We start from the raw sequence: 26,978 nt of genomic DNA, 5'->3' as shown, positions 1-26,978 counted from the left end.
TCACCATCAGCAGCTTGACTTTGTTAACCAAAGGGGATGTCGTAAGGAACTTGTTGACGGCCGTCAATATTTTCCCTTCCAACGTGGCAGCGTTTCCGGCGTCTCGTTCTTGCGAACATCCGGGCCCGATGTTCGCTACTTCGGGGCTGGGCAACAACCCCCGGCAGTCTCGTGGGAAGTCCCTCTTCTTCAGTCTCCTCGCGAGCCCTCGTGGCTCCTCTACCCTTCCTGTTGTCGCTCCCTTAACGATTACGCTTCGAGCGTGTTTCGCCTATCCGCGTCAAATGCGATTACCTAATTTTATTCCGGCGACCCCTCAAGGCATCCGTTACCGCGCGACAGCCGATTCCGTGTCCTCCGGGGTCGCGAACTCGACCGGAATAACAAACGGGATCGTCAGAGAGAGAGAGAGAGAGAGAGAGAGAGAGAGAGAGAGAGAGAAAGAGAGGGTATCAAACTCTCTCGCCGCGCCGATCCGAGCGGATCTCAGGCGTGTGGAAGTCACCGTCGAGTGGTCGTCGAGATTCTCGTGCTGGTAACGGAAACGAGGATCGGTAGCTCTGGTACCATCGATCGTCAACGGGGAACTTTTCTTTTTCGCAGGTTGCGATCTCTCTCTCTCTCTTTCTGTTTCAGGTCCGGAATCGTTTTGTTGAAAATTGATGATCGATCGGATCGATCGGTCCCGTTCGTTTTCCTCGCGCGAATATCTGCCTCGGGCGGCCGGGTACCACAAGAGTTCGATGAATCCGGCGAGTTCCGCAGGGTCTAGGATAGGTCCTTAGGGTGCCGACGGTGCCGCGTTCTCGATGTGAACTGAAGTCCGGAGCGGGCAGATGGATGCTGCGAGAGTCGCTCCACAGGCAGAAGAACGCGCGCGCGAGAGAAAGCCGCGCGTGTCGTTGGGGGAGAGAGACAACCGAGGAGAGTAGAGGGGAACCGTGAACGAGCGAGGGCGAGAGAAGCGGCCGGAGCGGTAGGGGTTGATACGTGGAGATCCGAAGGGGTAGAGGGGGTTCTGTCTATTCAGGGAGGGAGTGAATGGGAGGGAAAGGAGGCCTCGGCGAGGGCACAGCTTCGACAAACGCCACTAGTTGCTGGCAACCCTTGCACGTTTACGCGCACGACGCGTTCGACGCTGATTACAGATGCCCGCTTTAGTGTATTTCTTAACGCTAAACCTGCCACGCGCGGTCAAATGACCGTTTTTGAAATTTTGTTTAGAATTTCTTGTATACGACGCTATTGTACCGCCATATAACTTATCGACCTTTCCTATGATATGCGGTAAGGAGCAAAACTGAGTCCACACTATTTGAAGCAACATAACTTTTTTTAAATTAGATCAAATGACTTGAATGTTATTGAGAAGTTAGAAGGATTAGTTCATTGGACGAGGTGTAAAAAATTTTCGAGAGAAATTTGAATTGAAACGCTTAAAAGTTGGAAAATTGCACTTAAATTGCGTTAAAATCGCACTTTTAAGCGTTTATAACTCGTAAACGAATTAACCAATATCGGTGAATGTTTCAGCATGGATATAATTTATTCGAGCGAAACGAACACATTTTTTAAATTTTCAATACAGGCTCAGATAGAAAAGATGAAAAAACCAACTTTTACTATTTCTTTTGCGATTCCGACCAATTCAATCTTTTTTCCAAAAATTTTTTACACCTCGTCTAATGAACTAATCCTTCTAGCTTCTCAATAAAATACAAGTCATTTGATCTAATTTTTAAAAAGTTATGTAGCTTCAAATAGTGTAGACTCAGTTTTGCTCGTTAGTATAACTTATCGACTTTTCCAATAATATACACTACCGTAAGTACTTTTAAAATTAGTCCAAATGACTAGAATACTTTTTCAGATGTTAGACCGACTAGTTTGCTAGAGAATGACTAAAGAAATGTTTTTTCAGATTGCAATTGGTTGGAATGATAAATAAATTTAGAAATTATGTTTTTTCAACTTTTTCATCTGATCTTGTGACGATAATGTAAAAAATGCGTTTCGTAGATTTCGATAACTTATATGCTGAAAATTTCATAGAGATCGGTCAATGTTGCAATGAGCTACAAACGTTTCAAGATGATCACATGACACCTGGAAACCAACCCCCGGCCATTACGATTCAGTTCGCAGCGCTAAGTTCACTTCTTTGTTATCCATCATTTTCTAGAACAAGAAAATACAGAGGGCGGCCTAATTATTGTAATCAAACTCATATTTTGTAAGGTTCGAATGGAGCAGATATTGTTTTGTATTACAGGTTTGTTGTCAAATCTCTTTTTGTGCGGTGGATATGGACCGCTTAAAAAAAATCGCACAAAAAAGAAAATCGCATAGAAAAGGACCGCACAAATCGCATAACTTTAATATTGGACTATACTTCTTGAATTTTTCTGAAAAGTTAGAACAATTGATTCGCTGCATAACGTGAAAGAAAATGTTTGATTAAAATTGCAACTGGTCGAAATTGCAGAGAAAGTACTAAAAGTTGTATTTTGCAACCTTTTTATGCGAGCTAATATTAAAAATTTTAAATGTAGGTTTTGTACATGTGTATGAATTATACATATTCTGAATATTTCATCTAAATTGGTCAACGTTGCAATGAGCTACGTTAGTTTAACGATGAAAAGTTAGGGGTGAAAATTGCAGAGTTTTGGCCTTTCCAGGGAATTTCGGCCTTATGTGATCATTTGAAATCATCTGTAGCTCATTACAACACTGACTAAAAAAAGTTGCAAAACACAACTTTTAGTATTTTCTCTGCAATTTTAACCAATTGCAATTTTTGTAAAATTTTTTTTTGTATAGACGAGTTCAACGAGGCGCTAATAAAGTAATTTTCATGGAAAGTCGTGAAATAGTAAAAAACCGTGCGTCGGATCACAATACGCTCCTAACTAAGGTCCGCCAAGCCTATTTGATCTTGTGTGCCACTAAAACGTGCCAGGTACGACTATTACAGAAATTCTTTTCCTCAGAAAATGGTACTGTGAAGTCAAGCTAGCGAATAATTAAAGGCTGCAAATTAATGACGTTTATCTATACGTACCAATTTGTTCTATTTGTAGTTATTGAAAACTATAGCATTCTATGTGGAAAAATAAAATTGATCTTGAAATTTCCTTTACTGTAACAGGTACAACAAAAATTTCCCTCCATACCAAACAACTTTTGTTCAACAAAAACTTGTTCATAGTATCAGTCCCTTAAAAAGGTTTATAGGGATTATATCACTTAAAATAGGGGATAAAACGGACACCCTATATATTGGCAGCGACAAAAAAGACTATTTTATAAAATAAAGGAATACTACGTTTCTCCAATTTAGAAGTTTCTTGTGACAAAAGATGAGATCCAAATATCACCTACTCCTGTTAGTACACAGTACCACAGTCTATTAATAACGCACACATATGTAGTGGATTCCGTTCGGAATCCTCATCACCAGTCCGACCCGATGTTGCGCAAGGGGTTAAGCGAACGATTAATTCCTTCTCTCCCATTCACATAAGCGCGTGCCGCATTCGCTTGTCATTATTATCCACCGTATGAACGGGCGCAACAATGCCGAAATGATTTATTGTCAGATTACATAGAGGACTGAACTCTAGTTTGACAGGTATCACGACATCCTCCCTTTTTCGTTCCGGCCTTTGTCTCGATCGGGTTGAAAATCACAAATCGCACGGGGAAAAAAAAGGAAACAATGCTGCGCAGAAACGATGCAACCCCCATTGTTCCGATGTTCGATCGTAAATGCCCGATGACAAAGGAAATGTCACGGGCGGCAAAATTTTCTTGCGAGCGCTGTCGCAGTTCTTAACATCACGCCGAGTGATCCATTCGATGGTTTATCACGATTTACATAGAACTCGCGGACAAATGTTTTTCGAACGAGGAATAACGATCGATACGTTACGATAATCAACCCCATTTTGAGTTCCCGCTGAACGAGCAATCAATGTTATTCGACCGGCATCAGAATTGAATCTGCTTCACGCGTTTCGTTCAAGTGATTCGGATCAGAATTTCGTTTGACGTCAGAGCTGCGTGCGTTGTATGGACCGGTAACGAATCTTAACTTAACAAATTCCTCATTTGGACATCACCGACATGATTTCGCTACGGTAACGAGTTCGGATGTATTTTTGAACGCACCGAGCGTTCGTTACTGCGGACAAAAATTCGACAGAAACACCGTGGATTAACAGTTCCACATGGGATTCATTATCTGCTTTATAATTAGATACATTACGAGAATACCTTTTCATGCTGTAGCGCAGGCACGACACGAATGCGTGGGTGAATAATTAAATCCAGTTTGCGCACGGCAGAAATAAAGCAAACGACGAGATCGCGTCCGAGGAAAGACACGATTTGTCCTAGAACGTCATCCTTGTCTACGTATCCGGCCATATCTATGATAAACAATGAGCATCATCACTGGGAGAAAGCGAACGGCAAAATTGAGCCAAAACTGCGTAGATTCGAGATAAGGTAGAGTGACCACGTTACCGACAAAAATAGGCGAAAAATGGTTTCACGTGCCTCAAGTTTCCGTTCTTATATGAGAATATTTTTCGGAGCCAAGACTGCGTAGATTCGCGATAAGGTAGAGTGACCACGTTACCGACAAAAATCGGCGAAAAATGGTTTTACGTGCCTCAACTTTTCGTCCTTATATGAGAATATTTTTCGCTGGGAAAGGGCTCGTTCGAAAGAGGAAGGTCCAATCTAGCTCGCGCTAGTCACGAAAACTTGAAACACGTTTCTGGCGTTGGAATTCATAATATCGATAATACAGAGCAAAAAATGTGACAAGTTTAGTCACAGACTTGAGACCCGTCGGATCAAGACCAAGACGGATCTTATGTCAGTGGCTGCAGGCTGTGATCGAAAATTATACAGCAGTTACCGACCTGCTGACTCTGCAAAAGTCACGTGACCACCCTTGGCTCCTAAGTTAGTCCCTTTTAGAACGAAGACCGAAAGCCGGTCCCTGCATCTGAATATAAAGGTATTCATTCCATCGAAGCCGCCGATTACACCTAAACGGCTACTCGGAAACGGGTCCGCCAACTCCTGATGAAATTTTATGTCTTCCTAGAGCGGCGCTTTGAAATCTCCTCAGCGTATCGAGACGCAAACGATCCTAAGACGTCATTTACGCCGTCGTCGAGTTTCCCGGGGAAATAATAGACGCCCCCGGTAACCCGCGCTTATGTAAAACAGTTCGTTATTAAATTTGTTCGAAGCGTCACCCTTTTTTCCTCCACCGCTAACGACGTTCGATTCATGCCGTGGGATTTAATTAGCGAGCGGAGTGTTGTAATCGTTTTATTTGAAATTGACGAACAATCAACGGGAAATAATTGGGTACACGTAATCGGTGATAAGTGTTACATAGATACGCGTATAAACTAAATTTAATCGAATTGTAATTAAACTCGATTTCCTACATTAATTACTCTGCTATTGTTCGTGTGCTGAACAATCATAAGGATATTTCGGGTGAGAGAGGCGCAGGTGCTGCCATCTATTGGCGGGACCCTCAACACGGACGAATTCTCTGTATCGACTACAGGTAACGTCGCGGGCAACGTTATCTCCCGTATAACTCGTCATTAACAATTCCCATTAATTTTCCACGTTTTCAAACAGTATCGATAAAATATAACTAATATTTATTTCAAATTACGAAAATACATGTACCGATCTTGCACGCAAAGACCGACCGCATCGCGTTTCCGTTACAGTAACATTGCCACGTCATATAAATTTTCTATTTTCTATGTCTGCATTTATCAAAAGGACTTTTCCCTCGTATAATATCACAGGTATAGGTACTCGAAGTGTAATCCATAAGTCGTGCTCAGTCCCTGCGAGTCTACGCCGTGTGCGACGTTCGTCGAACACACGTTATCGCTGTATCGGTAACTCGAACAGTTCGCGACCTACGTAGTTATTATCAAGCAATTATCGGAATCAACGTAACCGAAGCGTAGCCAACGTTGAAGTGGCTTGTACCGCTACAAAAATGTACACCTTTACACCGTGTTCAAGATTGAAAGATGAATAATGTATTACTCGTGATATCAAATTAATGAAAATATTGTGTCGCGCAATAAGCCTCTCCGCGATAACCGTGGAAATATCGCCGCGGATCGGACAAACGCGTACACATAATAATATGTATAATGTATATGTATGTATATATATATATACACGCTCGGAGCCTAAGTCTTATGAATCGCCACGATCGCTCGCAGATACGGCGGAGAATTAACGTTGCTAGTTATCCGACGGACGTATAGCCAGCGCCAAAACCTGTTGTATCTGTATCCTGACGTCCAGCTTCTTCTCTTCCGGTACTTGTCGTATGATAGGCAATAAGGAAAGCAGGAACATTTTGTCGTAGTCGTCCTCGTCGTAGGCGACCCGTTGGCTGCTATGCGACGACAGCATATCGTGAATTTCATTATCGAAGGACGCGAACGACGTCTCGCAAAGCTGTTTCGGATAACGGGGACACATTTTATAGGATGCGCCCGGTTGGAGATACTCTCTGGCCGCCGTTATGGGAGGAGCTGCGTGGGCCAGCGGCATGTCGTATTCTTCGATCACCGGATTGTCAACTTCACCCTCGCTTTCCTCCGACTTGCAAATATTCAGTCCTATTGTAATGTTCCTGCAGAGCACAGACAGCGCCAATATAAAATCCGTCCCGCGCGGTTTCACCGTTTCATTCGCACCGGAGCAACACGCCAGAACACTATACCGACCGTTTGTTCTCCACCGTTGGCATAAGGAACTGCAGCTGATCGAAGTACATGTACTTCTTCCGTTTCCGACCGGACGGTCCCAATTTCTGCGACTTCTGCAGCTTCAGCTCCTTCATGAAATAGTCGCGGATGTTCCTCCATTTTCCGCGTAGATTTTTCTCTGAAAAAAAAGAAAGAAAAGAAAAGAATGATACGATTAACACAGCGATACGGTGTGGATCGAAGACGATACGATCTATGCGTCCCGGCGTAATTAGTATCGGTCGGCGTTCTGCCGTGCGGAACGGCTGTTAATCGACCATCTAAATCGCCCGGGCAGATAACAATATCTCCCGTATATCATGGGATTCCTCGGGAGAAATGAAAACGGAGTCTCGCGTCGAGTTTCTAAGGAAAGTAATATAATAATTCAGGACCGCTGTTTTCATCGCACGGTGTTATGTAAACGAACAATCGTCGCTCTCATAACCGGCACGGGCGAAAAGGAAAACCGATGTTCGAACTAATTTTAAATGACCGCAGATGTACGGTCGTGGCGACCAGTGCCAGGGTCGGGCAAGTGCAACTGAAGGAATCCGGATCGATCGATCGCTAAGAGACTGTGGTGTATACCTTCTACGTTTCTCTCCTCGTCCGTCAAGCGCGCCCAATTCGGTACCATCACCTGGCAGACCTCGTCCCACGCGGTCATCTTGGCGTTACGGTCGTTGTACTCGCTACGATTCACGTCGTAAATCGCAGGCCGTTTCTCTATCTCCTCGATAAATTTCTCCGTATCGAACATGCTGAGTAATACCGGCCGCCCTGGAACCACCCTCGCGGCCTCACGTTCGATTATCCCTTTGTCCCGTCTCGTTGGAACTTTTTAACTTTCGAATTGTTTGATAAAAACAGGTGCCAGTGGAGATAACCAGGGAAGAGAAGGAAAGAGTGAGAAAGGCAGAGAAAGGGAGAGAGGGAGAGGAGCGGAAGAATTCGGAATAAACAATAACGAGTAGAATAGGGGATGAAACTGGATTTTTCTCAACGAGGCGAACCAAAGATACGGGATTATCGATTCGGATTAATCCGGGAGCGCGGAGACGGTCAATAAACGCAGTCGATGTGTTATGAGATCGGTATGATCGTTGAGCGAACGACCGCGAGAACCTTGAAGGACCGGTCGAAACGTACGGAAAGAAAAAATCTAAATAGAATATTTGGACGGAAACGTGTCTCCCGCAGCAGGGAATTCGAGCCGTGTACGCTACGCCGTCGCCGGCAGCTTGCGCGTCACTGCGGAGAAACCGTTGCACGGCTAGCTTGGTTTGGCATCATGGCGCTAGCCCTGGCGTGCGGTTGCGGTTGCGGAGCGGAATCTATGCCGCTGCTATGCCGCAGCGTTGCCAAATCTATCTCTCGGCGAGAGAGGCTGAAAGCCAGCGGAACCCGCGGGGCGAGCTTGTCGCGCCGCTCCGCTCCGCTCCGCGCGCTCGCTCGATCGCCTCCTTTCCTCGTTGGGACTGTAAATGTGTGGAACACGCCACGCCACGCCACGACGCGACGCGACGCGACGCGGTGCGGCGGGACGCGGCGCGTCCCCGTTGGCCGGCCGGTCGTCGCCGCATTTCCAATGCGGTGATACTGGGCGCTCATCGACCGCACCGGATTTATAATAACGCAGCGAGAAACCGGTGATCGGCTGGAACCGGTTGTCAAAGGTATTCGCTAACTTTATAAATAGACGGTATTCGTCGAATAATATCCGCAACGGGGAGATCAATTCGAATTGAAACCACGTCGATGCTCGATAAAACGAGATAAAGGGATTCGCGAACGGGTAATAGCAGAGCCCGGACCAACACGGATCGCGTTCTCGCCCGTGCCGTGGTCGAAGCGGAATTCGGGCTGTTTCGACGTTGCCAAATGCGTCGGGGCACGGGTCGCGTGCGTCGTGACGTGCCGCGTTGCTACGTGATCGTGTGTGTGGACACCATGCTCAGCGAGAATGGTCGCGGGTACGCGGCGGTCACGTCCGTCGCGTTTCCACCGCGCCGTTATCGACCATGCCGAGGGGTTTGGCGAACGCAGCGAAAACGACCACGCCGGATGAAACGCTATACTTACCGCGCGCCGTCTTGTCTTTTGTGCGCGATCCCGTGGACCTTGAGGGATGATCGAGATAAACGGGGAGGGACCGCCGGGGAAACGTGCCTTGCGACACGCGCGCGGTTGCGTTCTCATTGGCCCGTTCGTTGCAAAGCAATTGTCGAACAGAAAAAAAAGCAACAAATCGCGGTCAGAAACTGCGCAGATCACCGTGCAAATAGTTCACGCTATCTGATCGAGTCCTACATCGATTGTTCCCGACAACAATACAGATAAAACAATTCATATCGCTGAAGTTCCATTAGAACTTAATGACTTTCCCTGAATAAGCTGTCGCGGTTCACATGCTGATAACTCGGAAACTCCTGCGACACCCTGTGCAACGGCCGGGGGGGGGATATATATCAAAAATATCTTGCCCGTTTGAACGTTCTGAATAATTGCGTTCATACTTCGATCGCGCAGCTCCGCGATTGGCTGGCGCGTCGCGCGCGGTTCCGCGCCGTCCAATGGCGAACGAGCACCGGTACAATCAGCCGGTGCCTGCGCATGATCCCATCCACCACCGTCGCTCCATTGTCGGGCAATTGATGTTATATTAATCCTGCGAACTAATTAAACAGTTGCACACATTGATTGTAAATAGATTAAAATCGATCAGATGCGTCGGATCGCGAAACGTTCGTTTATCTGGAAATGTGCAATGTCGAAACAGAAGACAGCTCCTTTGACAATCGGATCGGATAAAGATTCTTTTCTGTCATACACGATACAAGTCTTATCGTGGAAACATAAATCACCGGGTTACAATAGCAGACTCGTGTTTTGCGAGAAACAGGGTTGTCGAGGAACGTGTCGTGCGACGTCGCGCCGTGGAGATAGAGGGGGGTGGAAGCAATTTGCCGGTAAACTCTAATGAAAACGAAAGAAATCAGGATGTTGAAAAGAAAGACTGTGGGCATCGAGTCTGAGCTGCAGCTGCGAATATTTCGATGGTGGAAGGGGAAGAGGGGGCGGGAGGAGGGGAGGGGGCGAGCGCGCAAGCGAAACTGCTGAAAGAGAGAAGAATATTTTCGAGTAAAGGACGAGAGGAACCGACGGCGCCGACGTTGAAGCGAGAGACAGAGAGAGAGAGAGAGAGAGAGAGAGAGCGACCCTGGAGTGGGAAGGGCGCGAACGGGGTGTGCAGAAACAAGAGAGAGAGACGAAGGAACGCGGCGGAGACGGTAGGTAGGAGCGGGAGAAGGGGGGAAGGGAGGGAGGGCGAGCTATGTACTACTGTATAGTTGGTTCACACTGGCGAGATCGTGTACACCTTTAACGTCCTCCCGGATCCTAGCCAGTCTAGAGCCGGCGTGAATACAGTGAGCATCGTGGTCTGCATTCCCGTTGCGTCACCGTTCCCTTGTCAGCCCCGTCGAGAGCCTAATCGTCCTTTGGACCGACGAATCCTCGATCACACGTGCCCGGACAGTTCCGATCGATCATGCCGGCCGAAGAGTTCCTTGGGAAACGGTACAAGCTGTTCAGCAGCGAGAATTTCGACGAATTCATGAAGGCCCTCGGTACGTATGAATCGATAATCGCGATTACGCGATCCGGAGAAAGGACACTCCCCGTGACGCGGCTCGTTTCGCGAGATGACTGAGCGGAATCGGCTGCGGTTTTCGAACGTTGGGCTGCGTTCGCGGATGCCGTTATCGCCGCCGACTGGTGTTATGCGAACTCTCTCTCTCTCTCGGAATTGTTGATCGAAAATCGCTCTGAAAGAATTGATGTTTGTTGTTCGTACGATCGTAATTGAATGACACACAGACGGTAAACAGGTCTGAAGGTGACGGGGCCCCCGTAGATCGTGGACACGTTTGTTTACAAATACAGCGTGCGTATCTCTGCGCACGGGCTGCCACGCTGTCGTTGACTGATAGCATGAAATCAGATCGAGATTAGAACAATTTGAACGTTAACTCGCCGGATGAAGAAACGTGAATCGTGGTTTCCCGGGACGATCGTATTTTGTAATATCGGAGCTAGCTGAATATTCTAATAAGATAATCAACTTGGATACGTTGAACTATGCCCCCCCGGTGGCCGTGCAACGACCTGACCTCACTGCTTAATTCCCGCCATGTGCCCGAAGCGGGGTCCGATTGAACTCCAATTTAGCACTTGAATTAATTCACCGGGCAAGATTAATAAATCGCAATTGTCAGTCGAATCGGACTAATGTATGGTACTTGTGAAATTGACTTAATCAAAACACATTGACCGGCACCGGCCTGACAACACACGCACACACACGGTCGAACGGGGCAAAATGGAATCGGAACGGTGGGCGTGATCCCGAGGGATCGGTAAAAATCGTAAGAAGGATCGAGCAACAAGTCTATAAGAATTCTATTCTTGGATAACTTATTCCGGCTGCGAATGAACTGCATTTAGGATGAGCTCGCAGAATAACTCGTATCTCTCGTTATCTCTAACGAGTAAGCATAAGGAATCATATTAACGCAACATAAGGAAGAATGAGAGGCAGTAATACTGTTCGGCGTGAGCAACAATATGGTAATATTTATTTATAGCTGTTGAGGAAATAAATGAGAATAACTTCCAAAAACTCCAGCAACACCTACAATGTTTATCGATACGTATTTATATGGTTGTATGGTGTTCGGCGTGAGCAACAATATAGTAATATTTATTTATGGCTGTTGAGGAAATAAATGGGAATGACTTCCAAAAAGTCCAGCAATACCTACAATGTTTATCGAGACGTATTTATATGGTTGTATGGTGTTCGGCGTGAACAACAATATAGTAATATTTATTTATAACTGTTGAGGAAATAAATGAGAATAACTTCCAAAAAGTCCAGCAACACCTACAATGTTTATCGAGACGTATTTATATGGTTGTATGGTGTTCGGCGTGAGCAACAATATAGTAATATTTATTTATGGCTGTTGAGGAAATAAATGGGAATAACTTCCAAAAAGTCCAGCAATACCTACAATGTTTATCGAGACGTATTTATATGGTTGTATGGTGTTCAGCGCGAGCAACAATATAGTAATATTTATTTATAGCTGTTGAGGAAATAAATGAGAATAACTTCCAAAAACTCCAGCAACACCTACAATGTTTATCGATACGTATTTATATGGTTGTATGGTGTTCGGCGTGAGCAACAATATAGTAATATTTATTTATAGCTGTTGAGGAAATAAATGAGAGTAACTTCCAAAAAGTCCAGCAACACCTACAATGTTTATCGATACGTATTTATACGGTTGTATGGTGTTCGGCGTGAGCAACAATATGGTAATATTTATTTATGGCTGTTGAGGAAATAAATGAGAATAACTTCCAAAAAGTCCAGCAACACCTACAATGTTTATCGAGACGTATTTATACGGTTGTATGGTGTTCGGCGTGAGCAACAATATGGTAATATTTATTTATGGCTGTTGAGGAAATAAATGGGAATAACTTCCAAAAAGTCCAGCAACACCTACAATGTTTATCGATACGTATTTATATGGTTAACAATAAACGTACCGGGCTATAAATGTTACAGATACATGTTGCCTTATGAAAATGACAAGATTTAATTTGTTTAGACTTTGCGCGGTTCTTGTTGCAATGCGTGCTGTACTAAAGATATTTATTGAATCATTGCTCGTGAAAGCATCTTTGTAATTTCAAAAATTGTCAAATAAAAAATCTAGAACCGGTCATTCGACCGGTGGTGGTACGTTTAGTGTTAATACGGATTTGTATTCTTATAGGTTTATTTAAACTGCTAACAACTAAACCAAACTTTTTGTCAAATTTCGAAGAAGAAATAAGACGAATGTCGCGAATGATCTAGGAACATAATATTCCTGTTTCCTGCGCGAATTTACATAACGCGACGCTGTCGCTTTCATAACCGAGCGAAGAAAAAGACGTCAACAATTTTATATTGACCGAGAGAAAGCGCGTTTTGCAAATATTCTACATATGAAGAACAGGGTCACAGTGTTAACTATTTCCGTCTAACTTTCGAAGTAAAAACAGCACGCTGTTTACAGTGTAACATGTTGGTTTCTAAAAATACGCGTATAAAAGTGATAAATAATTATTATTTTATTCTGTTCAGAGAAATCATTGGACCCAATGTTTGCGCGATATTTTTCCATTACCGCGTAGTCATAGTTGACACAAACTGAAAAACGCGAAATCTATTAAAAATGGCGATGTCCATATTTTCACACGATTGTGAATTATGCAGAATCATTAATTTTATTCGACAAGCCATGTTTAAAGTTCGACAAGCCATAAATGTGCTGCAAATACTGCTTGAATTAGAACCAAACAGGTTTTAGTCTTGAATAAGTTCCGCGCAGTCTTAGCACAAAAACGCTATTCTCACCTTACCCATTAAATTTAACGATTAGTTTCAATCAACAGTAATGTCCTTATTATAAGCATGACCCATGGTCACCGGCCTGACGACAGCTCTAATTAATCTCGTTCGCCTTTTTCAAACACCGCACGCAGCTTAAGAGAGTCTTTAGAGTAAATCCTTCTAAGGCTAAATAGGGTCAATCCGTTTCCGCCTCGGATGCAACAATAACGTAATTTAAAGTCTGAAATCATTCAAATCATATTCCATCCTATTAAAACATGTCGCCCATATTTCAGTGACGGAATCACTTCTTTAGATTTCATTAACGTCACAAATCTGAACTTCTCAATTTCACCCAACTGTTGTGGTCGCTGAGTCGACGCTTTAACACTAAACGTACCGAGCTATAAAGATAACAGGGACATGTTGCCTTATAAAAATGACGAGATTCAATTTATTTAGACTTTTCGCGGTTCTTATTGCAATTCGTGCTGTACTAAAGATATTTATTGAATCATTGCTCGTGAAAGCATCTTTATAATTCCAGTAATTGTCAAATAAAAAATCTAGAACCGGCCATTTGACCGATGCGTTTAGTGTTGAGTGAAATAAAATTGTCTTCAGATTCTTCGTTTGCGAGCCCTCGACGGGAACATTTCGTTAGAAGACATTGCATGTCGATGGACGTTTTGAACAACGACCATCTTATTCTGCATTCTCACAGCGTGTTGTGGTTATTTCCAGGCGAGTACCGGAAATTAAATAAAACTGCAAGTTCACACTGATCGGTTGTAGCCCACGCGACAAAGTGTTGACTGATGCTATGAAGGAGCATAAATTATAGCTTCCTCGAACGGCGCGGCGGCCGATCGACAATTGCATGCTTACACGGTACGTGCATTGCGGCGGCCGCGATGTTATTCGAGATCTCGTGTCCACAGTCGCCACCGAGAATTGCGACGGAGAATATTGATTATCATTATATAATATAATATACCTGTAACAAAATAACGTAAACGATTCCCGTTGAAATGGTTCTGTCCGCAACGCGCGCGGGGAACACGTTCGAACGGGGAAAAAAGGGTTCGCGTTACACGATCGTCGCACGTACTGTCTCATATACTCGTCGTTACATAAAATTGTATTGTATTCGAATCGTGTGTCGACGAAAAAGAAAAGAGCAGAGGGAAGATTGCACGAGGAGTTAACGATTATCGTGTGTTCGACAGATAGAGTATCAATCGTAAACAAGCAACGGGATCGCAGACAGCATCACAAAAGTTCAAACTTCAAAGTTTGCGATTTTTATTAGTTGTCCGCGTTAATCAAACCGGAGCTGTGATTCACATACGATTGATAAGGGACCCCGGCGGTATCGTCGTTTGAAGTATATATAATACGGTAATCGGTCGGCTGGCGTCCAGTTTGCTCTCTGCATTCCTCCCGGTGGTGGTCCGTGTCGCGGTGAAGAACGCATAATCGTACAAAAATGTTGTCCGCCTTCTACGGTAAACGTTACAAGCTGCAGTCCAGCGAGAACTTCGACGAAATCATGAAAGCCTTAGGTGACGTAACGCTTTATGTTTTGTCTGGCGAATTCGCCTGCGCGTCCGACGACAGTGACGAACGCGGCCGGGTCTTCTTCTTCTTTCTTCTATTTTTTTTTTTTTGTATCTTTGCGTGCACGTGTGCGGAGCCTCTAGCGAAGCGTAGAAACGGCGACCGGTTTCTGATGACGGTTCATTCAATTCGCCTTAGACTTCTAAACCGTGCTTCCTCTTCTTTCAGGCGTGGGTGTGATGACCCGTAAAATGGGCAGCTGTATGAGTCCTGTCGTCGAATTGACGGCGGACAACGATCTCTACACGCTGAAGACGACCAGCCCGTTCAAGAACTCCGAGATCAAATTCAAGCTCGGCGAGGAGTTCGACGAGGTCACCCCGGACGACAGGAAAGTGAAGAGCGTCTGCACCATGGAGGGTAACAAGCTCCTTCAGGTACAGAAGGGCGCGAAGGTCACCACGATCGAGAGGGAATTCACCCCGACGGAAATGAAGGCGGTGCGTATGACTGACTGAAAAAAAATCGTGCGATCATTGGCCAGCCGTGTGAAACGGTCATCGGCGATCATTTTCGTTTCGCCGGATGATTCATTATCGTTTCGGCCCGAGGGTCAACGGCGGATCTAATAAAATCTGCCAGATAATCAATTACGTAATCTTGCACCGTGGGAGATCATTAAAGAATTATGAGCCTGACGATTCAATTGAGTTAGGTTTCGTGCGATGGAAGCCAACTCCGTAGGGTTGAACGACACACGCACACACACACACACACACACGACGACAGATAACAGGGCCCGTACGGTTAATGATAATAAGAATGGTTGTGGCATTGGTCAAAAGGTCCGACAATTACCGCGTGCCTCTCGTATTCGTGACTCGAACAATTTAATAAGAACTGTTCAATAATGGAGTTAATGACAATCAATTGTTCGGAGGCCTCGGGGTTCAGCTGACAAAAGTATTATACCTAAACAAACGAACGACAAAAGTATTAACAGTGTTACCTACTACGAACTTTCCGGTGTACATGCATTTGTGAGATTGTTTATTTTTGTCTTTCTGTTGCAGATTATGAAAGTCGACGATATTGTGTGCACAAGAGTGTACAAGCTCCAAGAGTAGGGGTATGCCTAACGGAGAAATATTTCTCAGACCAACGATGGATTATCAACGCCAGAAGTTATCGTTACAAGTCACGGAATGATACATTGTTTTTGTTTATAAAATGTAAAAAAATACGGCAGAGGGTCGACGTAGAAATGTATAATGCTCCGACTACTATTCCAAAGTGAAAAGATGCGCACACACACACACTGTTCCGATAGCGTGGTATATTCGTGTTTATATACATACGTTGAATATATAATTATATAACGTCGCAAGAGGTCCGACAGTTTATATATTTTCTACGCTTGTTTGAATGTAATTCAATTATTTGCTTTTGCACAAACGGAATCTTTAAAAATAAAGAGATTGGAGTAACCACGAGTTTTGTACAAAGATAATATTTTTTTATATACTTACAATTAGTGTTACAAAAAACGAACGAATAATTAGCACAAAAAATACATACGATAATTTTGATCCCATTACTATGTATATGTACAATCCTATAACATTCTGTAGAAGCCTATAGTCTAATTACTCATTTGGATCTATTACCGGAGAAATCTGAAAAAAGTATTTTTGATATGTGTACACTATTTCGACTGCTGATTATTTAAGCGAAATGAAAGAAGAAATAAAGCCCTTACATAATACTCGATGTAACATGTATGACCCTCATCTGTTTGGACCATATACTGGAAACACAAGAGTCCGCTCGTGTTTGTTCTCAAAGAAACTTTATTAGCGTATTGCAAGGCTTTCATAGCTGGCTTGATGTGCGACAATTTGTAACTAGACGCTGCTGTTAAGGTGCACTGAAAATTTTCTACTAAGTCACCGTCGTGTGGTAACTCTATGTGACAAATTCCAGCTAGACCGGCTGTACTGATTCGAAAATATGGTGCAGTAGGCGATAGAACAAGCTATAGAATTAGACAAATTGAAAAAAAAACATAGAACCGTTAAACTATAAAACTATAAACGTACATATTTAAAGCTGTGTCCCACCTCGATTAAATCACTGGTTTGATCAAGCTCTGATAATATATCTTTCAACAATTCAGTTTGTAGAACTACTTTATTCAAAACATTTTCTGGTTGTAGATGAAAGTCTAACAATTCGTCGGGATCTTGAGTTTTTAATGAACAGTCTGTTATAATACCATCTTCTTCTATGAGAACCGTTACTGGATGTCCAGTTCCCTATCATTATAATTAGTTCATTACCATTTACAGATTACAGAACATTTAGTTTATAAATAAATTTTATTTATCAGTTATTTCGTAATCTGTCCATTGAAACGTGAATGAGTTAAGTCACTGTAATCACATGAATATATGTGTTTATATGTACTTTATAAAAAAGTTGTAGAGCCACTGAATGTCCTTGAGAATTGATATTGCTCCAAAACATGCAAAGACATTCAACCAATATATTCAAATTTATTCGAAAAATAACATCCTCTTTTAAAATAAATTCTTGGAATACACGCGACGGAATGTATGCACTAGCTTGCATACATTTTGCATCCTCCACTGTTACTTTTAAGCCATTTTCAGTCCCAAAGCATGTTGCAATCTAAATAAAATGTATAGATTACTAGATCAAATATACTTAATGGTTAAATAAAGATGCTTTGTGTTATTATACCTCCTGAAAATTAATTGCTTTTAATAACTGTACTACAATTTTAAGATTCCCTAGCTTTGCAACAAACTTATAATCTTCTGTATCAGGTAACATGTTGCTCATACGAAACCTGATACATTAATAAGTTCTGAAATTGAATTTCTGTTATATATTGATAAGACAATTTATCTTTTGTAATTGTCGCTAGCCAATCGGCTAAAACATGTTTGCAAGTGAACAAAGATTTATCGTTTAACACTTGGCACCTGTGAAATAAAATATTCGATGACCGACGATGTGTTTAATGTTTAAAAAATTAATATAGAAACTTAAAATTACAATACCTAAACGACGAACAAGTACAATAGTTTATTTCAGGAAAAAATGTATATATCGATCCTGAAAAGCCTTTAACTTGCACCAAATACCTTGCATTATTCTTATCACTGTGAGGCGCTGCTGCAACAGTCTCAGATGGATAAATGTGGGTTACACGACTTTGTTCGTACAACTCTAACGCTCTATCAAATACACCACCAAAAATATTATACAAATTTAATAGAACTTTATCAGAAACTGAAATGATTAAGTTTATTATAAAAAATTGCTACAATATGAAACATTGAGTATTACGTACATTTTTTTTCCTTTTCAAAACTAGTTGCTGTTTCATTTAAGATGCTATGTACAAGCTTCACATAATTTTCATCATATTTGTTAAACGCAGATAAATTGTTCTTCAATTGTTGATTGGTATTCATGAAGTCTAGTATTCTTGTACCTCATTCAATTATTATGTGTAATTATTTTAGGATCATATAAAAAAGTAAAATACTTTCAAAAAAACATGAACTGCTTATTGAAAAATATACAAGTAAAATTAACGCATAAAAGTTAATTCAAATTTGGTCACTCTACGAAATAATATTATGTCGAACCATGAATAACTTCTGCAGCCGGTATTGAAAAATTATTGAATGAGTATGAACTGACAGTAATAATGGTTAAATAGAATATCAATCATTAAATCTAATAATAATTGAGAATATGAATTCGAGGATGATGAATATTTCGAGCTCGCATAAACTTGAAAAATTAAAGCGGAAATTATGTTTGTTTCAAGCTAATAAAGTGTTTAACCGGAAACTACCTAAACAATTGAAATTAAAATTCTTATTTGAATAACTGTTACGTCAACACAAAGTGAAACACCATTTTTAGCAAAATAGCCGGTACGCGTTGCAATTGATTCAATATTTTAAACATTAGTTAAATGTAAACAATTTCACTTGTCAGAACAGTAGAACACACAGCTAACTTCAGAATATGTAAACTGCTATTTCACATGCTGCCAATTGAACGGAAACAAACTTGAGAAGCGAAACTCAAATGTTTTTCTGTTCTAGAACCAGTTTCTCGTGAGATTTTGATATTGGTTAATTACAAAACAAAAAAGAATGGAATCAAATAAGCCCAGGAACTGCAAAAAAATTATTATCTATCAGTGAATTGAGCCAAATTTAAAGGTAGAGGGGGAAGCATTTCCAGGGGTGTACACACAAAGTCAAATTCTGGATAAAATAGGGTACCTTGATCACCCTGCAAAATTTAAAAAAATTGTTGATTCGATTTTGAAAATAGCGAGCTCTACGCCTTCTTGTAGCTCCTGCTCCAATATTAGTTGCCATTAGATAATAAAATATTAACAACAATTTACCAAAAGCTCGTTTCGTCTCCGAACAGATTGTTCCGGTACTTTCCCGCCAAATCACTGCCCACTATTTTTTCATCATAACCTAAATACGATACTGTTTTGGGCGCGCATGCGCGAGAAAACCTGGCGAAAATCTCATCACCGCGTCCAATATTCCATCACTTTGTTCAACATGTTGGCTGCACTGCCATTCAAAATGGTAGTTTACTGTTACTAAAAGAACGTTATAATTATACTTTGAAAAAGCTCTATTGAATTTTGTACATGAGTATCATTAGTTGCAATTTAGATTGTAATAAGGAATTAACATGAGTCGACAACGAAGACGTGCCGAGAATTTTACGGATTCGTTAAGTAGTTTCCGTAAGTGAATATAATGCAAAGATTACATTAACATACTAAACATTGAAGTATACCTATCAAACAATTTATTTTTTCAGAATATACTATCAGCTCTGATACCCTTAATTCCATATCTCAAGATAGTTTGGATCAGGTTAAAGCATGTAGGTTACCATTCAATGGATCGACACGCAATAGTGAACGTTCTGGCAGCTACGCAGAAGATTCATTAATTCTAGATACATCTACTATGCCAGGTACACCTGTTCAATCAGTACCAGATTTAAATAAACGTATTGATTTATTTCAAAGTGATAGCTTAAAAGATGAATCTATATGCAATGGTGAATTTCAACGTTCATGTATAAAAGTTGATAATAAAGAAAACAAGGATCCTCAGTGTGCAATAAAAGGGAATACAGTATCTAGAGAAATGGATGCATTAGAATCAACATCATCAAAGAAACAAAAGGGAGGTATAAACTATAATATTCATCGCAAAAAATTTGACATAGTTTCAGCAACAGAGAAGAATGTACTTAAGTCGACAACAAAGTCATGGCCAACTTTTGCCAACTGTGAAAGCAACAGTGATTCTGACATAAACTGCGAATACGAAGCAGAACCTGCTGGGAAAAAGAAATTTGAAAGAATACTTTGTTCTTTAGACAATCAGCTTAATCAAATAAAAGAAGTTTCGCAAATGGAATCAACGTTAAAACGTTTGTCTGGGACGTTTATAAATTCACCCAAAAATTTCACAGAAAAGCTACTAACTATTATTGAAGAATCAGTAATAAATAATGGTGAAGATACATGTAATGTAACAGCATTCAATTTGAGCAGATTAACATCAGAATTTCGAAAAATGTGTAAATTTATAGAAGATGAGTCGTGGCCTGAGTGGGCTCCTTCTTTTCCTTCAACACCTTCAAGTTGTGAAGATGCTACGCTAAGCCCAATTTGCCATAAATTTGTTGACGGAGAGTGTAGAAAAGGAAAATTGTCTGAATCTATAAACACAGCTTCTTTGCCTAGTACACCATTGTCTGCAACAGATGTTCTTAGGAGAAGGTTTTTTCAAAAGATCTCAAAGAATCATTTTAATGGAAGTGCTGATAGCATAACAAATATACCCACAAATATGTCCAGTGTTGAATCTTTCGAACATTTGGAGGCTCAATGCAAGACACTGTTTCCAGAGGAGCAGGAATCTCCCGGTAATTTACATAGAAGTTTTTCAATGCCTTCATTATTAAGTATGTCTCAACTGAATGATATTTGTGACCAACAAATGGCTTTGTTAAATATCTCTGATAGTTGTAACGAAGAGAAACTTGTTTCAAGTACACCGAATTTATGTAGTAAATGTACAGAACAACCTTCGATCAATAAGTTTGATTTGAAAGGCGCTAAGGCTTGGGCTAGGTCTGTGTTAAGTACAAAAGAATCGGATTACAAATCAACAGATATTTCATATTCTAAGAAAAAAGCTATCAAATTTAACAGAAGGTCTGATTTGAATAATATAAATGTTGATGAAGTTACAAATGTCTATACAAACTTTGATACGGATGAGTTGGAGAAAACAATTTTACAAGACATAGCCGAAAAAAGAAAGAGGTGCCTTGATACAGTAAGGCTCATTACAGAAATCAATGCAGATACTGAAATTATAGAAGAAAAAAAATCGCTAGGTATCTCGCCAGAACTATCTGTACTTAATGATTCACCCTCAACAGCTAACAATGAAGCAAAATTTTTAAAAACTTTGATGTCTTGTAAAAATTATTTGACATATTTGGAAAGGCAGAAACCTTTTTTTAATTTACATGAGAAGTCTTATGCTCCCAATAGTCCATCGCAAAATAAAGACGAAATTGGTGTTAAAAACGTAGAAGGTAGGAACTCTCTAAAAAAGAATTCAAAAATGGAATTGCCTACACCGAGAAAGAGTCCCTTAAACTTACACGGGATTGATCATCACAGATCACCATCATCTGCGAGAAAAAATAGTCAAGACTATAGAGAAAAAACGGAGCTTTTGAAACCAAAACTCTTTTTTACACCAGGCAAAAGTCCTCCAACAACAAAATATAAAAGGAAAAAAACATATTTTCCTGATATGTGTAATTCACCAAAAAACAACTTGGAAGAACATATTTTGAAAAGTCCACATGTAAAAGGATTATACAGATTGAATTATAATACTATAGTATCACCGGTTGGTATGTACATAAGAGGTACAGATATGCAACTGATAAAAAATGTCCGTGCTAAAACTGATGGTTTGCTACTTAAGTCTCCAAAAAAGGCCATTAAATCACCAGTAGGTAGAAATTCAAAACAATCTACGCCACTAAATGGCACAGCTAAATATGAAGAAACGATTCCACTAAAACTTAATTTATCTCCAAAAGTAGGAGTGAATCAAATCCACAAACAGGAGGTACATTAAATATTGCTAAGTTTTTACTAAAGAAACTGCTTTATGAAAAATACTTCATTACAGATGTTAAAACACTTGTTTGAATTCTTTATAGGTATTTGCGAACGCAGAGAGAGGTAGTAGTAACACCCCTAAGAATCATATGATACTTCCTAAAGTTTCTTATAAACTTCCTTTACAAGTAAAAACGGTATGTATTATAAAGCGATTATTTTCTTAGTTCAAATATACATTATATTCATAAATTATACATTTAACAGATAAAACAAACCAAATCTCCGAAAATGGGAAATCGGGTAAGAAAATTATTGGAATCGACAGAAAGTAAAGTAGTTATCCGACATGAAGGTATTATGAAAACAGAATCCATGTTTACGAGAGCCCACTTCTGGAAATGATGTTAAGCCATGTTTAATTTGTTTATTAGGTAGGATCAAATCACAACGTAAGCAGCAGGATACAGGCACAACACCAACTGGAGAAATAATGGAAATACATTATGAACCAGAAGACATATCTATACATGTGGAACAAGCAGCTAGTAAAACGAACTTTCTTCACAAACAGAAACGCATGTAATATTTTCAAAGTGCAAATAAATTGGTTTATATTTTTGTTACTGTAAACTATGAAAATCTTAAGAAGTATTTTTTAGTAAAATCTGTATTTCATTATGCTTGCGTTTTATTTTCTTTGTTCCCGATTATGCTGTAACAGAAGTTACTGCAAAGTATGTAACTTTTACTTCTCGTACCAAGTGCAGAAAATAGACTAAACGTAAAAATACTTTCTCTGCCTGTGCTTTCTAATGGATTGTGAGAAACAGTTAGAAAGAACAGCAGTTCTGTCTTATGGTAATTATGAAATGAGTCATACTACTGCTTCTTTGCGTAAGATTTCTAGAATGAATTTACGCGGGATCAATTGAAAGATCGTTGTTCTCTCTTGTTGCGTACCGTGTGTAACGTTCTCTATTGGGTTCGTGCTGCGCTCACGCAGGGACGTATACTTTGGTTTTGCGCCCTGGTACTATTTCTAATTTTTAAATGTTAGAAACCGTATATGAACTAAAAAATGAATTCTTATTTATTCAAGCATAAAAATATGCAATATTATGTAAAAATCGATTTCTCGGATTTAGATCAAACTTCGAGTGAAAAAGTTTGCACAATTACCGAACCAGTCAAAGTGACTATGTGTAAGAATGTTTTTATCAGAAATTTTCGGACGAACTTCTTTATTGCAGCGCGTATTACAATCGAAAGTCTGAATAGATGCAGTATTATTATCATTACATCAGTCGCATTTATTACTCGGTAGTTTTAATGCTAATATGCAGTAAAGACGAAAAGAGTCTAAAATTGGTTTTAAAATAAAATCACGTGACTCCTTCTTTAACTGTATTATAATAGGGGCGGAGTTTGTTGGATTTACCAACTTTTTGGAACATTGAATTAAACCTAATGAAAAATTTTAATATTTGATGTGACACGAACCCTGCTTTGAGCGAATACGGCCCTGGTTTGCGCATGGCACTAACTATGCTGGTTGCACACGCCGCTCAGATACTCTGGTATAAGAGAGGCCATGGAAGGGGATGATCGATAAATTCGAAGCAGCGCAGCAGAACTCACAAGTAATCACTGTGCGTTCATAGAACTCGACGACTCAGGAGCGAAGATCAATCATCAATCAAAATGAAGGGACCATGTTGCGACAAGTGCACCGGTAAGTGTTACTATTATGTCAATTTCTAGAAGCTTTACTTCCGTATGCGATACTAATTTCCGAGACTGCGATCGAACGCACCAGAAATTTCTTATTCAACTTACTTTTAAAATCCATTTAAATTTTCCCACTCAATGCGTGCGAATCATTAATTATGCTCCTTTTTATGTCCAAGTACTTGAATTAACTTTTTATTGATTTAAATATTACAGTAAGTTATATTTTTTCCCGAGACAAATTCTTTACCGGCATACTAGCGTTTCTTAATCTTTGTTTATACACACGGTGTTATAAATCAATCGCGAAGCTGAACTTTTAAACAAGAATTCTGCACGTTTGATCGATCGCGGAATTTAATAAAAGGAAATTCTTGGAATTTCTTCGGAGCTCGTGTAATATACGATTCTCGTGGTTATATTGGTCCGCGTAGGAAGCAAGGAAATAATTTATCTATCAAGCTCAATTGCTTGGAATAAAGGAGGGGTCTCAAGTGACGATTTTAATCAATTTCCTATCCGTTCTTATTGTACAATACGTGTCTCCTTAATAAATTATTTTAAACATCTTAAATGATATGGTATCTATCGTCTGGGACCATTCATTTATTTATAATATTTTTGTATTTGTTACAGACAAATGCCAGGACTGCAAATGCGGTAGTTCGTGCAACTGTTCCGGTTGCGGCGGTAATTGATAATTACTAATTATCCACGATTAATATAATCTTATTTACTTAGTGCTAAACTACGTTTTTATTACAAAAAACAAAAATTGGAGTACAATTTCTTCAACTCAGTTTAATTGGTTTCGTTGAAACAATGAGGTTACTTCAGAGAAATGTAGTCACGGTATTTGGATCAGATCGCGCGTGGTTTTTGTTCTTTTTTTTTTTTTGTAAATCAGGTCAACGACCAGTCAGTCGTGACTAGCGCTAATGTCGGTTCATTGAACAGTCTGCTGAGTGTAGGTATCCAATTAGAAACTTCTTTTTGCAACCTTTCTGGAGTATTGCATTTTTTTATTTCTATTACTACAGTTCCTTAAAATTCGCAAGATTTTTATTCGCTTTATACAATAATTGAAGGAAACTGGTCGTCCAACAAGGTTGTTGGGAAATTATAAAGAGCAAGAATCATTTGAAGATTATACCCCTATACTTTCACACAAATTTGTCTCTATACCTTCCAATAATTCTATACGTTCTACTTTCTTTGCAGACAAATGCTGTTGCAAATCCGGCGGACAGTGCTGTTGCCAGCCCTGCAAATGCTAAATTCGAAATCGGATGCTATCAAAAACGATCTATAATGGGATGGATGTCGCGATAAAGCAGTCAAGAGTTTAGATGCCATTATCTACTGTAGATTCGTTCCTCCGTTTACTGACGCTATCAACGGAATTCCATTGGCGCATGAACTACAGTATTATTGGAACATAATGAGGAAGTAATAAATCTATGAAAAATCAATGTCGAATCTATCAAATCCCATTATATTTATGCATATTAATTTCTATATGATTGTTACTGTTTTCTTCAGAAATGTAAGAAAGAAATATAATAAATAATATCTATGAATGTAAACCTTGAGGTTTAAGAAATTATATTTCCAAATACCGTACACGTATCCGATATGAACCCGCGATGTCAAAGACTGGCTTAGATTGTATAACGGACAGTGAAAAATGCGCGCTTTATTTCCAAACATATCGATAAGAATACTTATCTCATGTTGATAAGGGTCCGTGTTGTTAGTGTTGCCACAGACGAGGTATAGGAGTAGCCTAATTACCCAATGTATTTTTTTGTCTCACATCCGCGGGGCTCTAGAGCTCTCTTACCATTTCTGTGTCACTTCCTACCGTATCGGACCATGTCGGTATTGCAGATCGTGAGACACGAAACCCCGTATGGTGATTGGTCTACTCCTAAATATAATTTCGTAACCGATTTCACCAATAATGTTTATATTTTTGCTTCTTAGAAGGAATGAAGTATTTTATACACTATTTATATTACTATACAATACTACAGTATTCTGCGCAGTTATGGACACGGTGGGTAACATATTCCAACAATAGAAATAGCGTTTATGAAATAGTTACAAGTTACAAATTACGAATTATTCAGATTCCAGTGATTGTTTTTGTTTACCGATTTCAAAACTGTTAATCGTGCACCATTTTCTTATCACTTTCTGCATTACCGGCGAAGCTTATAATTAGATCATTTAGCTCTACTCGGATTACACAGATAACGCTACAAGCGCCGGTAACATTTTTAACTTAAAGTTTTGGCACGTCGAACAGTAACGTTCTTTTTTATGTAAGTAATTATTTGATGTCAATTATCCTTTTTCTGTTGCAGAATGTTTATATATATCTAAGGTTAAGTTCAATATCCATCAACAGGGTTGCAACAATTATATACTAATAGAGCTATTAAACATATTAAGAAAGAAAATAAATCTCTATTTCACTCCAGTCTGTTGCAATTCAGGTAGAACAGCTTTGATTAATTGGTTTTTGATTAAACCAATGTAATGTAATACTATTTGTGTATACGTACGATGTTTTAATATCGGGGAATACTGCGTTTCAGATAAAAATTTGGAGGTAATTAACGAGCGAATCACGTGATCCAATCCCCTTGTCCCGGATTAAAATTGCATCAGGAGGATCTGACGTTCGCATTAAATATCGAGCAAAGTGCACTCAGTACCCTGTATTTGCACAGACTGTGTTGGTCCTGCCGTGTCGTAGAACAGAGGGAATGATTGAGCTTGCTGGTATCAAACGGAGTTTACATACCTCCGCTCGGTTCTACCACTGAGTGTTTTGTCGATCAATCGATCATTGATAACCGGTTCCGTATCTGGAATATAAATTACCCCGAAGTCGTGAAACCGTCTGTTTCGAGGTAACATACCGCTCGGCTCATTCAAAGAATCGTAAAGGCAATCAGCATTAAAATATCTCATAATGCGTTCCGCTGTCGCACGAAGATCTCGTTTACAAGCAAAAGTGACTCCTTTAATATCAGAAGCTTGTTCACGAGAATTTGATAAACATCTTTTGCTCGTCTTACAATTAACCGGATCTCTTTAAAAATTGTATACAGGGTGTCTGAAAATTGTAATTCCTTCAAACGGGTGATCCCTGAGGTCATTT

The 26,978-nt window shown here is 40.3% G+C and overlaps 5 protein-coding genes and 1 long non-coding RNA gene across 9 annotated transcripts in view; 3 read left to right on the top strand and 3 right to left on the bottom strand.

Moving 5' to 3' along the window:
* Positions 1–120, bottom strand: part of LOC143352941 (uncharacterized) — a 138,282-nt gene extending 138,162 nt beyond the window's left edge. The window contains exon 1 of the mRNA XM_076785993.1: positions 5–120. Within this exon, the coding sequence (XP_076642108.1) occupies positions 5–7 (3 nt within the window). The 5' untranslated portion in view covers positions 8–120. The remainder of the gene's footprint in view (positions 1–4) is intronic.
* Positions 121–5,676: 5,556 nt separating this feature from the next.
* Positions 5,677–8,483, bottom strand: LOC143352944 (uncharacterized). The gene is made up of 3 exons (XM_076785999.1): positions 7,410–8,483; positions 6,798–6,957; positions 5,677–6,703 (listed from the first exon to the last, which is right to left on the bottom strand). Exons 1-3 carry the CDS (start codon positions 7,579–7,581, stop codon positions 6,307–6,309), a joined length of 729 nt encoding a protein of 242 aa, XP_076642114.1. The 5' UTR covers positions 7,582–8,483; the 3' UTR covers positions 5,677–6,306.
* A 1,729-nt stretch (positions 8,484–10,212) lies between these two features.
* Fabp (fatty acid binding protein) lies at positions 10,213–16,328 on the top strand. 2 transcript variants are annotated; one of them, XM_076786001.1, is made up of 3 exons: positions 10,213–10,450; positions 15,064–15,335; positions 15,909–16,328. In XM_076786001.1, exons 1-3 carry the CDS (start codon positions 10,372–10,374, stop codon positions 15,960–15,962), a joined length of 405 nt encoding a protein of 134 aa, XP_076642116.1. In that variant the 5' UTR covers positions 10,213–10,371; the 3' UTR covers positions 15,963–16,328. The 2 variants fall into 2 exon arrangements, with proteins under 2 accessions (XP_076642116.1, XP_076642117.1); XM_076786002.1 differs by lacking the exon at positions 10,213–10,450 and adding an exon at positions 14,684–14,840.
* A 1-nt stretch (position 16,329) lies between these two features.
* Positions 16,330–18,341, bottom strand: LOC143352942 (cell cycle checkpoint protein RAD1). Of its 3 annotated transcripts, none has more exons than XM_076785996.1 (5): positions 18,215–18,341; positions 17,599–18,098; positions 17,302–17,526; positions 16,956–17,150; positions 16,330–16,870 (listed from the first exon to the last, which is right to left on the bottom strand). In XM_076785996.1, the coding sequence occupies exons 2-5, from the start codon at positions 17,698–17,700 to the stop codon at positions 16,541–16,543; spliced, it is 852 nt and encodes a 283-aa protein (XP_076642111.1). In that variant the 5' UTR covers positions 17,701–18,098; positions 18,215–18,341; the 3' UTR covers positions 16,330–16,540. The 3 variants fall into 3 exon arrangements, with proteins under 3 accessions (XP_076642111.1, XP_076642112.1, XP_076642109.1); XM_076785997.1 differs by lacking the exon at positions 18,215–18,341 and having other exon boundaries at positions 16,330–16,511; positions 16,595–16,870; positions 17,599–18,171; XM_076785994.1 differs by lacking the exon at positions 18,215–18,341 and having other exon boundaries at positions 17,599–18,168.
* A 1,083-nt stretch (positions 18,342–19,424) lies between these two features.
* Positions 19,425–22,977, top strand: LOC143352937 (uncharacterized). Its single transcript, XM_076785984.1, has 5 exons — positions 19,425–19,654; positions 19,732–22,082; positions 22,177–22,272; positions 22,343–22,430; positions 22,510–22,977. Exons 1-5 carry the CDS (start codon positions 19,600–19,602, stop codon positions 22,659–22,661), a joined length of 2,742 nt encoding a protein of 913 aa, XP_076642099.1. The 5' UTR covers positions 19,425–19,599; the 3' UTR covers positions 22,662–22,977.
* Positions 22,978–23,651: 674 nt separating this feature from the next.
* Positions 23,652–25,392, top strand: LOC143352290 (uncharacterized). The gene is made up of 3 exons (XR_013081891.1): positions 23,652–23,810; positions 24,443–24,496; positions 25,028–25,392. It is a non-coding gene; the product is annotated as an uncharacterized LOC143352290 (long non-coding RNA).
* Positions 25,393–26,978: the final 1,586 nt, after the last annotated feature.

This window comes from Halictus rubicundus, chromosome 3 (genome assembly GCF_050948215.1).
Source record: "Halictus rubicundus isolate RS-2024b chromosome 3, iyHalRubi1_principal, whole genome shotgun sequence".
NCBI classification, from domain to species: domain Eukaryota; kingdom Metazoa; phylum Arthropoda; class Insecta; order Hymenoptera; family Halictidae; genus Halictus; species Halictus rubicundus.
The sequence above is the reverse complement of the archived record's forward strand: the minus strand, read 5'-3'. Positions and strand labels throughout refer to the sequence as shown.

Excerpts from the sequence above, each read along its gene's own strand:
- LOC143352944 (XM_076785999.1), bottom strand. The coding sequence starts at position 7,581 with ATGTTCGATACGGAGAAATTTATCGAGGAGATAGAGAAACGGCCTGCG. Across the intron at positions 6,958-7,409 it reads CGAGGAGAGAAACGTAGAAG|AGAAAAATCTACGCGGAAAA; the intron begins GTATACACCACA and ends CTTTTTTTTCAG. Across the intron at positions 6,704-6,797 it reads CCAACGGTGGAGAACAAACG|GAACATTACAATAGGACTGA; the intron begins GTCGGTATAGTG and ends TGTGCTCTGCAG.
- Fabp (XM_076786001.1), top strand. The coding sequence starts at position 10,372 with ATGCCGGCCGAAGAGTTCCTTGGGAAACGGTACAAGCTGTTCAGCAGC. Across the intron at positions 10,451-15,063 it reads CGAATTCATGAAGGCCCTCG|GCGTGGGTGTGATGACCCGT; the intron begins GTACGTATGAAT and ends CTCTTCTTTCAG. Across the intron at positions 15,336-15,908 it reads CCCCGACGGAAATGAAGGCG|ATTATGAAAGTCGACGATAT; the intron begins GTGCGTATGACT and ends TTTCTGTTGCAG.
- LOC143352942 (XM_076785996.1), bottom strand. The coding sequence starts at position 17,700 with ATGAGCAACATGTTACCTGATACAGAAGATTATAAGTTTGTTGCAAAG. Across the intron at positions 17,527-17,598 it reads AAGCAATTAATTTTCAGGAG|ATTGCAACATGCTTTGGGAC; the intron begins GTATAATAACAC and ends CATTTTATTTAG. Across the intron at positions 16,871-16,955 it reads AAACCAGTGATTTAATCGAG|CTTGTTCTATCGCCTACTGC; the intron begins GTGGGACACAGC and ends CTAATTCTATAG.
- LOC143352937 (XM_076785984.1), top strand. The coding sequence starts at position 19,600 with ATGAGTCGACAACGAAGACGTGCCGAGAATTTTACGGATTCGTTAAGT. Across the intron at positions 22,273-22,342 it reads TTCCTTTACAAGTAAAAACG|ATAAAACAAACCAAATCTCC; the intron begins GTATGTATTATA and ends TACATTTAACAG. Across the intron at positions 22,431-22,509 it reads AGTAGTTATCCGACATGAAG|GTAGGATCAAATCACAACGT; the intron begins GTATTATGAAAA and ends TTTGTTTATTAG.